Source organism: Archocentrus centrarchus, chromosome 3 (genome assembly GCF_007364275.1).
Source record: "Archocentrus centrarchus isolate MPI-CPG fArcCen1 chromosome 3, fArcCen1, whole genome shotgun sequence".
In the NCBI taxonomy this organism is placed as follows: domain Eukaryota; kingdom Metazoa; phylum Chordata; class Actinopteri; order Cichliformes; family Cichlidae; genus Archocentrus; species Archocentrus centrarchus.
The window spans coordinates 13,169,450-13,183,472 of record NC_044348.1 but is presented as its reverse complement, the minus strand read 5'-3'; the positions used below and the strand labels follow the sequence as shown (position 1 = coordinate 13,183,472).

General features: G+C 43.4%; 1 protein-coding gene across 1 annotated transcript in view; it reads right to left on the bottom strand.

Annotated features, from left to right (window-relative positions):
* Positions 1-541: 541 nt before the first annotated feature.
* The window catches only part of ankrd11 (ankyrin repeat domain 11), a 113,262-nt gene continuing 99,780 nt past the window's right edge, over positions 542-14,023 (bottom strand). The window contains exons 8-14 of the mRNA XM_030719082.1: positions 13,641-13,788; positions 9,057-13,512; positions 6,288-8,961; positions 6,095-6,193; positions 5,549-5,692; positions 5,368-5,460; positions 542-5,010 (exon numbers count right to left, since the gene is read on the bottom strand). Coding sequence (XP_030574942.1) covers positions 4,825-5,010; positions 5,368-5,460; positions 5,549-5,692; positions 6,095-6,193; positions 6,288-8,961; positions 9,057-13,512; positions 13,641-13,788 — 7,800 coding nt within the window. The 3' untranslated portion in view covers positions 542-4,824. The remainder of the gene's footprint in view (positions 5,011-5,367; positions 5,461-5,548; positions 5,693-6,094; positions 6,194-6,287; positions 8,962-9,056; positions 13,513-13,640; positions 13,789-14,023) is intronic.

Sequence of the window (14,023 nt, the reverse complement as noted above, 5' to 3'; positions counted from 1 at the left end):
ATCCTGCTAGAAATACAATCGCATCTTTGGGGTGAAGGCGACCAGTGTAATGAGGGCTGAAAACAGGCCTTTAGGGCTGATTACACAACTGCTCTGCATGTAGTTAAAGCAAACAGATGTTTGTCACTTTACTTAACACAACACTACATTTTTCTTTGAGGGTGCAATTTTTTTTTACATGCTTGAAAAAACCCTAGTGATAATTTTAGTGTGCCCTTATACAGATATTTCTCAGTACTTAACTGTAGCTATTCAAATATGAGAGGATCTCGGTGGCAGCTTGATGCAAACAGGAAACCAAAGAAGCAGAGAACGACTGGTAATATTTCAAAATTTTATTAACGAACATAATCTCTGAGGAACAACAGCAGTTCTCGCGCTCTCTGTACATGCAACTGTAGAAAATAACAATTTAGAATTTTTACTTTTCAGTTTTAGTCTCCCTGCCCCCCATACTCATTTTCAGTTTCTCTCATTTTTATTCATTTTTTTGTCTTTTTTGTCCACGTTAATTTTTATTTTTTTGTCTTTTTTTTGTTTGTTTTTTTTTTTTTTGCAGGAAATCAACAACAGCTAGAGGTGAAAGTACTGGATTTCTGTTACAGCACTGACGATAGCATCAACAACCCCATCATGAACCACCCCTCCCCCCTTTAGCTGCTCCAACAATATGTACACAAATAAACTACATTGTACAAATTAAAAAAAAAAAAAAAATGTTACATTGTTACATCATAATCACCTGCAGCGAGCAACGCGGCCCGTTGCTGTTAGAACCCCACATTCTACGCAAATTTTTCAGACTAGTACAAAGAGGAGGGTGCAAAACGTCCTGGGAGGTTTTATTTACAGAGCTATGTACAGTATGTCTCTTTCACACATTACAAGGAGGAAAATTTACACAGCGGAGACCAACTTCAACTCAAAACATACCACAGGTGTCAGAAAAAAAAAAAAAAAGATAATAAATAGGTTATTTCTCACCATTTAAAAGAGTAGTTCTCCATGTTTTTTTATTAGTCATTTTCCATTCTAAAAAAACAAGAAAAAAAAGCAAAGAAACAGCTACAGTCTGGGTTTGAATTAAAAAAAAAAAAAAAACTAGGAAAAAAAGGCTTGAAATCGTGATTCTACATAATGAAACTAAATTATGTATATTTATGTCCAGTAAGAAAACACAACTAACCTAATAACAAACATTATGAGTGAATGTGAGTCGAGTAGAGGTAATATGTTGCTGACTGAGGTGGTGTCAGGCTAGCATCCGTATCACCACGGCCAAGTGCTCTACTGTGCATCTGATGTGTGTGTCTGTAACTTAGCTGAATATTCACGGTGGATGATCAAAGTGAATGGATGTGTTTGGTCTATTGCTCTGTGCAGCGGGGGACCACAAACTGGGCTTGGGGGGATGGGGGTGGGGGGTGAGAAATCGCCTGTCGGTTGTGTCGACCATCACCATTTCAAGCCTTTGTGGGTTTTAAACAAATGAGCGATGGCAGAAGTAGAACCAAAGGCAGGGCTTTAAAACCTTTTCTGCCCCTCTTTTTCGTTTTAAAGAAAGGTGACACATAAAACGGTAACGCTCTTGATGTGTTGTAAACAATAGTGAGAGGGTGTCGGTCAGGGTGCTGTAACAGTATACATTCTGCTCGATAAGCACTGTGATTGACATGCCACTGGTTTTAATACAGAACAGAACCCCCCGCCCACCCCCACCCCCACCCCCCTCAAGATAAACACAACAACATTCAAAGCTACACACACTTTTGCTAAAAAACACACAGGGATTCTTGAACTAAAGACACCCTTAACCCCTTGTCCCCAAAAACTGTAAGAAACCAACAGTAAAATAAAAACATTACAGAGTTTTAAAAACCAAAAATTCTGGCTTTTTGTTTAAAAAAAAAAAAAATTACCCAGGACAATACATCTAGCCACCTTGTCTGCACAGTGTAATAGCAACAACCATTGCACTTGACTAGACATACCATACACAGCTATGCTGACTGACAGTGTGTAAATAACTTAAAAGTTTCGGATCAGAATATTGCCATTAGGATACGTGAGCAGCTCTCACACACAGACGGGGGGGCCGCTCACGTGGCAGGTCGGGAAAGCTTTTCAAATCCCCACTAAAAACAGAGAACCAATACGAGTCATCACAAATCAACAGTTCAATGGGATTTTTAAACAATTAAAAAAAAATAATAATAAAAATCAGTCTATTCAGCATCAAACTATTTCTTCCCCCCTCCACTGTTTGCGTTAACATCTGTTCACTTTTTGGTTCGTTCTGAGAAGATTTGAGTCTGGTAACCTTTCTCCTTGGGCCTGACACAAGACACCACGCAACTGAAAAATAACAGGAAGTGTAACCTAACATTTAAAATCCCTGACAACACTAGCCCAGCCCCTTGTAGATTAACCACAAATAAAAATAAGGGGGATGACGTGACTTGAGCTGCACGGTTGTTGAGCCTGTTCTTGCGATTTTAACCAACAAACCGATCCAGGCGTTTTTTTTTTTGTCCTGGAGTCCTATAACGCAAAGTAACATCTCTATCAGCGGTTATAAAATTTAAATATATTTAAAAACACCCCATTTAAGCAGAAGGCCTCAGGTCTGCTGAGGCAAATCAAGAGAGTCTTCTAACACTGGCACCACCCAGTGAGTTAAAGTTGTAACAGCACCATGAAAATAAGCTGCTCACCAGTACTGGACAAAGGGGCATACATACAGGCTGACAGTGTGGAATGAAACCTCTCTGCGGCTGTTACAACTCCTCAGTCATCTCAGTGTGAAATCAGACACAGTGGGAGAACAGGACGAATAATGAAGCGCTGAAAGACCCGTGTCTTGTTGGTTTTTAAACGGCGACGTTTTGCGATGATTTAAAAAAAACAAAACAAACAAAAAACAAAAAAAAAAAAAGATTTCCAATTTTGTTTTAAATTAAAAACAAGGAAAAAATAATTTCAAACAATTCTACACTCATATGGTTTAGCCTGTGAATGACATCTCTTTCATCCCACCCCTGTATATATATATGTATATATATATATTTATATATTTCTGTGTGACTTTGCCCAACAATGAGTACATTTTTTTTTTCACTGAAAAAGGCATTTTCTTGGTTTGAAATTTTTCAGATATAATTGTGTAGTAAAGCAATGAATAATAATCCTCTGTCTACTCTTTAAATAAATCCTCAACAACTATTCTGCTACATCTGAGGGGCTGTATGGTTGTCGGCCCGTGGCGGGGGGAGGGGGCCCGTTTGAATCCAGAAGTATTCTCTGTCAGCTGTTTGTGTTGCGGTGACTCACGTTCAGGTGAGTTGCCCTGCCTAACCCCGGACTGGGTCTAGAGATGGGATTATATAACTGTGCACTGGAGTCTTTCAAATACTGACAGAATCGTGTACACATTTTGGCCCATGGATATGAAGGGGGAAAGTGCTGCCCAAAAGTGAACTGTACATAAAAAGATAATTTTTATTTATTTTATGATTTTTTTTTTCTTTACACTTAACTGAGTGATATTACAGTACATAGGTTATTTACAACTGTGCAGTAATGTGTGGCAAAATAAATTATCTAGAAGGCAGCAAGAATACATTGGTTAACGAATATAAAAACTGTACATAATTTACGGAATACAACTTTTTTTCAGTTTTCTTTTGTTTTTTGTTTTTTTCCATTAAACTAATATTGGCTCTGTAGTGTTTCAAGTCACTTCCTCAGAAACAATGAAATGCCCAAGTAAAGAAATAGACAAAAACAATATTTCTCTCCTCCTGCCAAAACCACAATTTCTCAAATAGTCTCTTTGAAATCTCAACATTCGTAATGTTTGTTTCTTCTGGTTGTCCTGTTGTGTGTTTTTTTTTTTTGTTGTTTTTTTTTTTTGTTTGTTTGTTTTTGCAGTCCATGGCGGTCTGATGTGTTTGTGGTGGACCGAGCAGGATCGCCGAGGAACACTCCGGTCTGTCCTCAGAGATCCGTTCATGTCCTCTTTTGTTAAGCCAGGCTGAGAGGCTGCACCGTCGGTCTCTTCCTCTCAGACACTGGGCCCTGATGCGCACACACATCGTGACCCCTCTTGCTGTGTTCCAACCTGCTGCAGGCTTTGTTTAACTACTGTTTAGCTAGGCCCGGTGCAGTACGAACAGAGAGGGCGTCCTCTAGGTATACGGTCTCGTAGCCCCAAAAGTGGCTGGTTCTAACTTCCCGGATCAGTTTAAGATCCACACAATTCACTCCGGCCCCGCTGGCTGCCTCTGTGTCATCGCTGGGCTCTCCTGGCCCACGTGGAGTCTTGTGTCAAAAGGGGAAGCTTCTCCTCAGTCCTCCCTCAGGGAAGGCACCACTCTGTTGGGAGAGCTCTTCTCTGGTTCGTCCTCCCAGTGGTGGTGGTGGTGGTGGTGGGTACTGAAGCAGGGACCAAAAACGAATGCAGAAAATAGATCTCTGTCCCACATCTCACCATAACTGAGCACCGAGGAGGTGTGTCTCAATACCAGAGCCTCAAAGCAAAAACTGTTTCTGCTTCTCATTCTCTGATCAAACAAAATCATAAAAACTTTGAGGATGAAAGTGCAAGTTGTGTATTTTCTTTTTCCCCCATTAAAAAGATTTTTCCTTCTTCACGGAAGGGAATCAAGAGCAAGTTTTTCCATCTTTACTCTTTCAGAGAATAATTTTTTTCCTGTCTACAGTCCTCTCTCAAACTTGCTAGCCCTTTCCATTCGTTCTGTTCAACGAAGTCTCTTTGAGAAGAAGTGAATGAGACTAGGTTTTCTCTCTGTGGGAAACGGTATGTCACGCAGGCAGCAGGACAAAGTCATCGTTGACGTCGACCATTGGCACGTAGAAGGACGGCACTTCGTTGACACACAGGGATTTGTGCCCTGCTGGGTCCAGCTCTTGGACTTTCAACTGCCACTCCATCCTTTGCACTGCGTTGAGAGCTGCTGCCTCGTGCTGCTGCCGCATCAGCAGACATGTCTGGGGAGGAAAAGCAAAGCATGAATCTACTTAGTATGCACACACGCGTGATGGTATTCATACGTTTATATGAAAAATTTAGGGATGCACCTGTAGATCTGTAATATAGAGACAAGATTAAGCGATGTCAGTGGCTGATAAGAGTGGCTGTATTTCACATAAATTTTGTGCTACTATCAAAGAAAACAGCTGTTTATCGTTTCACTAACAAAGACGGGGGAATGCCAACAAAATAAACTAAAAAGAGATCAGACCTGGGACTGTATGTCGGTAAAATTGCTGTTACACAGCTGTATCAGCCAAGGAATCTACTATAGAAAAAACTAAACTAAACCATTACAGAGTGCCAGTATTTACCTTCATGCGGTCGTATTTATCATCCACGTCCTGGATCCAGGAAATGAACTGACGTGCATTGAAGCGATCTCGCACAGATTTGTTCTCATCACCCTGAGAATGCAGAAAAATTGAGAATGCGTATTAAGTAATGGACATAGTAATATTTGACTGATGGTTTTAGATACGATACATTTCCCACCTGGCTCTCTGATGGCATATTGTATACTTCAGAGTCTAACAGCATGGTGCAGGCACTGAACGGCACGGCCTGATTGGCTATTGTCCTGGCTGCCCTGCAGTGGACTCTTAAAACCTCCTGTTCACATGAAACAATCAGCTTCTCCTGTGAACAGTAAGCACAACAGAGAAAGAAAAAAAAACATTGAAGATGTGAAAGGAAAGATCAGAAAGACCAGCTGGGGATGATCAACAAAGCTGCTATACAAGCATCACACAAATGGCTGTCAATAAAGTCAGAGATATGAAACATTTCACTCGGGCTTCACCGAGGCATGGGAACTATGCAGATTCTACTTGCATTTCAATTTAAGAAAGGCTTTGATCTTTTATCAAAGAAGTGCTCCTAGCATTCAGAGCACATGTGTGCCGCTGAACGTATAAAAAGCAGGGAAGGAGTGAGGAATGAGTGAATTTAGGACAGAATGATCCTGAAGTATAAATGAGACTTGTTAAAAAAAAACAAAAAAAAAAAAAGAAAATACCAAACGTCCAGACATTGTCTTACTCGTTCTATGCTGTGCTGCAACCTGAGCTTCCCCCTCACTGCCTCTTGCTGCCTAAAGAGCTCCTTCAGAGGTTCTGACAGTGATGGAGGTGGGGCAATCTGGTGAGAAAAACACAGTATTATTAAATTTCTATGGTAGGATAAGATTATTTTTGTTGTCATAAGAGGAGAGTGCAAAGAAACCATAACTTACCACAGGGATGTGAAGCTTGCTGAGAGGCTTGCCATCGAGCAGGTAGGAGCCGGTGTAGGTCACATATTCAGCGTAACACTGTGGGGCCTGAGGCGTGATGTAGCACAGAATCTTCCTCTTTTCCTCAATCTTCTTCCTAATCTGCAGATACTCAAAGTACGGGTTGGAACGGTCGCTGTGGTAGGGCTCAATGTCATCCAGCTTGATGGCATTGACTACTACAGCTAAAGTCTGCTGAATCATTTCCCTGGTCTGCTGCATGGCTGTGTTTACCAGCTGAACCTGGACTTGCTGCCCAGCAGAGCGTGGAAACTTTCTCTTCCGCGGGTGCTGGGTTTGAGATTCCTCTTCGTCAACAGGAAGAGGGCGACCTTTTGTCGTCCTGTTGAGAACTACTGATGCAGGAGTTGTCACAGACACTGCTGGGGTTGAATTAGATGTGGCAGAGGGCACACTAAGCCCAGAGTCTTTTTCTTTCTTCAGAGCTGTAAAGGAAGATGCCGAGGTGGGTGTTGGGGTTCTAGTAGGAACTGGGTTAATGCACACCACCGGACTGGTCGTCACTGGGGTGGCAGTGGTAGACGAGGTTATTACGCTGGAGGTAGGAGGGACAACAGCAGCAGCAGCAGCGGGATTGTTCTTGGCGCGATATCGGGTCATCCTTTGCGGGATCTCATCCACCTTCTTTGGAACATCTACAGGGATGGACACAGTGGACAAGGTCACCGATGTTTCCTTGGAAGTGTCCTGAGTGTCTTGTGGCTCCACTGTGTTGGAGAGGGTGAGTGCCTCTGGTATCTGAGGAAGAGGACTGCAAGACACAGACTCTGCTACAGCCTCAGGCATCTCCTCCTGTCTCGTGTCTGACTTGACAGCAGACGCTGAGTCCAGGGTTATATGCAACGACTCATGGTGAGAATGGATCTGTATGTGAGGTTGCTGACTGGCATCTGATTTCACTGATGAATACAGCATATTGGGATCCGACTCATCTGAGCCCCCATAAGGTAACTTTCTTTCCAAAATGCTGCCCTGTTGTTGGTTAAGAGCCAGCGAGCAGTTGATGGGCACGCTTTGAGGCTCAGGGTCCAACTCCTGCTGGAAAGGGGCATGTGGCGATGGCACGACAAAGTCCTGTCGAGCAGATTCCCCAATACCTAACTCTCCAGCAGAGTGCGAGGTCTTTGCTAGGCTTGACAGGTCTACCTCCATGATGTCCGAATCCTCTCTGTCTGTAATGGTGTGTCTAATGTGGGTCACCACAGTCTTATTGTGGTCAGCCAGTTCAGGTTCTCGAGACTCAGCTTCTTCTGACTTGTCGGGCAGTGGAAGGTCAGGCAAAGAGAATGGTCCCAGTTCGTCATCATCAGCCGAGAATGGATCTGCCCAGGGAACCACGGGCTCGGGCCCCACAGCTGCAGCCATGTGAGCTTCAGTGGTAGCAGTGAAGCTGTGTGTGCGCTGTCTGCTGTCTGGTTCTACACATGTAGAGTCTGTGTCCATCTGGTGTTCATCCTCTATGCTCGGCTTGCTGCAGTCCTGAAAGAAGGACTCCAGTCTATTGGAGGAAGAAGAGGTGGTCAAATAGTTGGGGTCCTCATCCATAGCCGTGTCTGGCCTCTCTGGAGAGGGGATGTCAGCCACGGCCTCCTTCTGCTCATCAAAGTCATCAGGGTCTTCTTTGTGCCACCTGTTCCAGGTAGCATAAGGGGAAGTGACAGATGGATGTTCAGGCAAGGGCTGCATGTCATTGTCAGAATGGGAGTAAGGGCTGGTTATTTTGGAGACAGCAGCCTCTATTTCCCCATATGTCCTGTGGGGAGATTTGATGTCCATATCAGGGTTCCAACCCATGTTGTGATCAAAACAGTTCTCTCCATGGTTGGGTGCAGTGATTGGGGGAGAAAATTGGTGGACCTCTGGCTCATGCCGATCTGGAGACTCTGCGGGCCAGCTCTTTCTCAAGGGGTCTTCAACTTGAGGGGAAAAGGAGCATGGTTCCCTTGTTTGTTCTGGCTCTTCCACTGCACAGTGCTCTCCATCAACTCTCTCATCCATATCACCTTCTTCCTCCTCCTCTTCCTCCTCCTCTTCCTCGTCATCTTCATGTTCTTGTTCTTCATTGACAGATGGAAGATTTGAGACGACCAGATTAGGCTCGCTGTGGTGGGGCTCGGAGATGTCATCAATGTCCAGGGGTGGCAAAGCAGCTGGAGCTGGAGTTGGTGGTGCGGCAATGTCAAAGCATGGTTCCTGGGGGTCTGGCCTGTGAACAGGTGTTGACGGTTTGGGCAAGAAATTGTTGTACACATTTTCAGGAAGATGTTCATTACCCTCACTGGCAGCAAGAGTTGGTGCGGCCACATCTGGTGTTGGATGAGATGGCTCCCGCCGAGGCGACAGCATCCTTATTTGAGGGAAATACGGAGACAGACACTCCAACCTGTCCAGAGTTGCCGATTTATCCTCAAGAGGTTGGCAGGAAGATGTTGGATCAAATTCAGCCCCTGGATCATTCTGCTGTCGAAGAAACTTGTTCGCCTCGGCCTTGAACTCATCCTCTAGAGGCCTGCGGACATCAGATGATGCAGAACGACTGACAAGGGGGAGCTGGAGGTTCTTCGCAGGGGTTGGACACGTGCCCTCCGGAAACGTCTGGGAGTTAGAGTACCTGCTAGTGGACAAGGAGATAGAAAAAACATTGAGCCACTGCACAAAACAATGAAACAATAACATTAATCCATTTAGTATGTTTGAGTATTAAAATACCTTTCAAAGAAGGATGGGGAGCAGGCATTCATTGACATAGTCATTGCTGATGAGTTCTGACAGTCCAGCGGATCCAGCATAATATCAGGGTAATCCTCTGCACTACAAGATGGAGTACGTGGAGTCTGCATTACGTCCTCAAAGCTGGGGCATGAAATGACAGGTGTAGGTGTGGGAACACCAGTTGGCCTGTTTTGATCTGGCCTGGGAGAAGCAGGGAGATTCTCCTTCATTTGGTGGCCAGTGAGCCAGTCCTTTGAGTTCTGACTATCAGTAGGCTGGAATTTCCTGCCTGGAGACATCATTTGGGCTGGGAGACCCACATCCTTCAGCTTCTTCTCTTTAAGACCAGACTCCAGGCTGCTGGATTTCTTTGATGATAGCTCACTGCGGCTTTTCCGTACTTCCTCTGTAGACTTGGTTTTGTCTTTCAGTTTTGGGTCCCCAGATTTAGGTCTTAGCTTCTCCATCTGCTTCATTTTTTCTCTGTATTTCTTGAGACGCTCCTCATTCTCCTGGTCTTTCTGGCTCAACATCTGACCAAAACTTGTCATCTGAGAGTCACCATCCACCAACAGTTTTTCACGCGGTCGATTATCTTTCCGCGCAGTGTCTTTGGGCTGAGAGAGCTTTTCATTTTCATCTTTAGCCTTAGATTTATTGTGGTCCAGTCTGTTGTCTTTGTCTAGTGTATCCCGATTTCTGTCTTTCTTCATATCAAATTTAGGACTGTCTTCCTTTGACCTGTCCTTCAGAACAGTGACCTGTGGGCTGTCTTTCAACCCTGCCTTCACATCCTCTTTGGAGTGTTTAAATGACCCAAAGCCATCAATACATTTATTTTTCTCTTCCTTAATTTTTTCTTTATGCTTTTCCTTTTTCTTTTTGTCTTTCATCCTGTCACTTATGACACCGCTTGCTTTGTCCTTGTCCTTTTTGGACATCTCTTTTTCAAATTCTAATGTTTTATCAAAGTCATCTTCACCATCTCCTTTACCTCCATATGGGAATGTGTAAGGATCTGCCTCTAGAGGCATGGGCTCTTTCTCAAAAGGTAGGCTCTCTCTGCGACTGTAGGACTCTCTGATTTCCTCCGTTTTGTCACGTTTGTCTCCTTTGTCTTTTTTCGCCTTTTCTTTCTCCTTGTCATGGCTTTTCTTGGATGAAGACGAAGAAGAGTGCCGATGCCTCTCTTTCTCTCTGAACTTATCCTGTGGTGTGGATATGGACAGGGAGTCTCTCCTGTCCTCAGGCATATCAGGCAGGCCGATAGAATCATAGTAACTAGTGAGGACCGGCTCGTGACCTCTGTCAGTGAAACTATCGGAGGAAATTTCACTGTTCTTGTCATTGGAGTCATCCTTGTAGTCATTCATAGCTTCCTCCTCCAGTTTTTCTAAGAGGGATTTCTCATTCTCCCCACTTCCTTTTGAGGGCTTTCTCTCCTTGGAATGGTCCTGCTTGTCTTTATATTTGCTCTTTGTTTTTTCCTCACTCGTGTCCCTTTTGTCCAACAGCTTCTGCTTATTTTTCTTTTCTTGGTTCGAGTCCACTGACACCCTGTCTTTCCTCTCCTTATGTTTTGCGTCTACCGGGTCCTTCTTGTCTTTGTTGTGTTTCTCCTGGGAGCCTTTCCTCTCTTTGACTGTGTCAAATGTGGCCTTATCCTTTTTCTTATCTTTGTGCTCTTTGTCCTTTGTCTTTTCTGTGTTATGTTTACCATCTGCAGAAGGTTTTCTAATTTTTTCTGAAAGGAAGTGATCCAGCTCATCTTGATCGGGTGTGGAGTCCTTTCTGATGGAGTCGGACACGAGTACAACGCCACTGTTGTAGCTGTCCTCGTCATCATCGCTTTCATCGGTGAATATGTCGGCTATTTTGTACCACGTTTTCTCCCGGATCTTCTCCGTTTTTCTTTCCTCTTTCTTTACCTCCAAGAAATCTTTCTCCCTATCAGAATGTTTGTCTTGCGAGGCCTTCTCTTTCTTGTCCTTTGTCTGTTCTGAAGACATCTTTCGATCTTTGTCTTTTCCATGAGAGTCTTTATGTTTGTCTTTGGCTCCCTCCTTCTTGTCTTTGGTACTCCGGTCGGCATCTTTTTCCTTGACAGTTTTTTCTGTGGAGCTTTTATCGCTCTTGTCCTTCTCCTGATCAGCTCCTCTGTCTTTTGTTTTCTCTTTATGCTTGTCAGCTTTTGTCTTTTCTCGTTTCTCCATTCCCTCACCCTTCTTTTCCTTCTCCTTCCCAGAGTGGTTCCTTTCTCTGATATCACACGATTTACTGACAGCATCAATGTCTTTGAAGAAAGTATCATTGCCATATTCGTCTCTTATTGATTCTTGCTTGATTTTGATATCCTTTCTCTCTTTCATGAACTCATACGAGTCTTTACGGTCTCGAGTGCTGTCCAGAGAATCCTTGTCTTTTTTGTCCTTGACTGTATCTGTGGACTCCTTCCGCTTTTTTTCTTTGTCCACTGAGTGGCTGGAGTTAAATTTTTGTTTCTCTGACCAATCTTTCTTCTTTTCATTTGTCTTTTCTGAGGGGTCTTTCTCTTTTTTCTTAGAAGTAGCTTCCTTTTCTGATCTTTTCTCATTATGATCTGATTTCTTGTCCTTGACTTTGTTTTCTTTCCTCCTCGTCTCCTCCTTAACAGTCTCAACAATAAGTTTAACAGAATGGTTGGTTTTGTATTCCTTATACTCTTTGACAGGAGCATCCCAGCTGTCATCGCCATAGAGGGAGGAATCGGAGGACATCTCCGAGCCCCATCTGTCATGGTGGTCATCAGAGGCACTGAGTTTTGTGTCCTCCAAGCTGAGGAAACGATTGTTAACGTCATAGCCTTCATACTCAGGCTCCTCTTTCTGTGCTTTGTCCTTTTTACATTTCTCTTTGTCCTCCTTGGCGTTTTTCTCTTTGTCCACCTTTAGATGTTTTTCCTCTTTCTGCTCACTTTTCCTGTCTGCCTTTGAGAAGGACTTCTCCTTGGACTTTTTCTTTTTCTCCTCTTTGTGAGCCTTTTGTTTATCTTCCTTAGGTTTCTCCTTCTCTTTGACGTTTCGCTCCTTGTCAGATTTTACAGGCTTTTCCCTCTCCTCCTTATTCATCTTGTCCTTGGTGGAGTCCTTTGTTTTCTTGTTTTTCTCCTCTTTTGTTGTTCTGTGCAGGTCTTTTCCCGAGGACCAATCCTTATCCTCAGACTTTGTTTTTGAAAGCCTGTCCTCCTTTTTTGAATGGTCTTTTTCGTGTTTGGATAATTTGACTTTGCTCTCAGCTGGTGATTCTGACTCAACAATTAGGGATTTCTGCCTTGAATCATCAAAATCAAAAGAATAGCTCTTGACAAATTTCTCATTCATATCTTGATTAAGCACCAGACTGGGAGCTTTGTCCTTTTCCTTATTTTTGTGCTTATGCTTCACTTTATGCTTTTTCAGCACTTTGCCATCCACATCAGTTTTTGAGACGGCACTCTCTGTATTTTTATAGAGCTCTGAGTTTTTCTTTTCCACGGTGTTACTGTGCACATTATTATTCTTCTTTTTGTTCTCCTGCACTTTCCTCTTAACTTGTTTTATTGACTCCACACTGGAATCCGCAGAAGAGTATTCAGACTCACTGGACAGTCTCGTTCTGACCGAATCAGAGAGGGAACTGACGTCTGACCACGTAGGAGATGACACGGTCTTCCAGTTATCTGTCCTCCACTGCTTTGGATGCTGTTCTGCTAATGATGGTGTCTGTTTCTGAGAGTTCAAGTTTCCATGGGAAGAGGAAGAGGAAGCATTAAAGCCTGGGGAGTCTTTCAGGTTTGTTGAAGAAGAGTCTTTTATGCTATTTGAGCCCTTGTCATCCTCACTCTCCAAATCCCCGCAATCAGAGTCAGACGTACAGAATTTGTCGTTGACTTTACCAAACCTGACTTCTTTACTGACATTATTTTTACTCTCCTTCTTTCGCTTCTTTTTGACTTTATTCTTGTCTTTTTGTTGTTTAGAGCTCATGCTGCCAGAGTCTCTAGTCTTAGTATTTGTTTGCTGGGCTTGTTGCCGTGGCGTAGGCGCTGGCGTGAAACACAACGTCCTATCATCCTCGTCTGAACTGTTACTGTCAGAGATGATCCGCCTGCCAGTTTTCTTTGGTGTGAGCGAGTTGCTTTTGGAATAGGTTTTAACCTCCATCTTGGGTATAGAGACGAAGCTGTTGGTCTTGCTTACTGAGTCCTTGCGGAAGTCTTTTTTCAAGAGGTGTTTATCGTCCACGGGAGGGACGCGTTCCTCCTCGTCATCCTCATCAAATTCGTATTCATCTTTGACAGGTGTGACGGCAGATTTAGGAGGGTCTGCGGTTTTCCCTTTTAACTTCGGGCCCTTCTCAACATCTGAGTCTGTGTTATTGCCATCGACAGAGCTGGACGGGGCAAATGAGGGAGCATCTTCCTCCTCTGAAGACTCTGTATAGCATAAAAAGCACAAATAGCACACAATTAATTTCCCAATTACAACCACATTTATATTAATAGCTTTGCTAACAGTTGTGTAATCAGGAGACTCAAAAGATTTAAGATTTAAAATGACATACCTGATGAACTTTCTTCACTTGAGGTGTAAGTGCCTTTCCCCAGCAACAGATTCAGCATAGTTGGAGAGTTGGCGACCTTCAGTGGGGTTTCACCTCTCCTGTTGCTTTGACGTGGGTCCCCTCCATATCGTAAAAGTAGCTTTACCACCTGAAAAGGATAAAATAAAATTGTTTAATTAATTTGCTATTTAAGGGGTAATATTAGCAACGTCTCAAATGATTCAGACTTAAGAGGACAAAGGACACAAAATTAATCTACGACTTAACTTTAAAGTTATTTGGTTATATCCACACAATATCAAAAGGTTCAGAATGTCATTAATGACAGATGAAACTAGACTGGGACTTTAAACTGAATGGGCAGAACCGCTCTACTCACACAC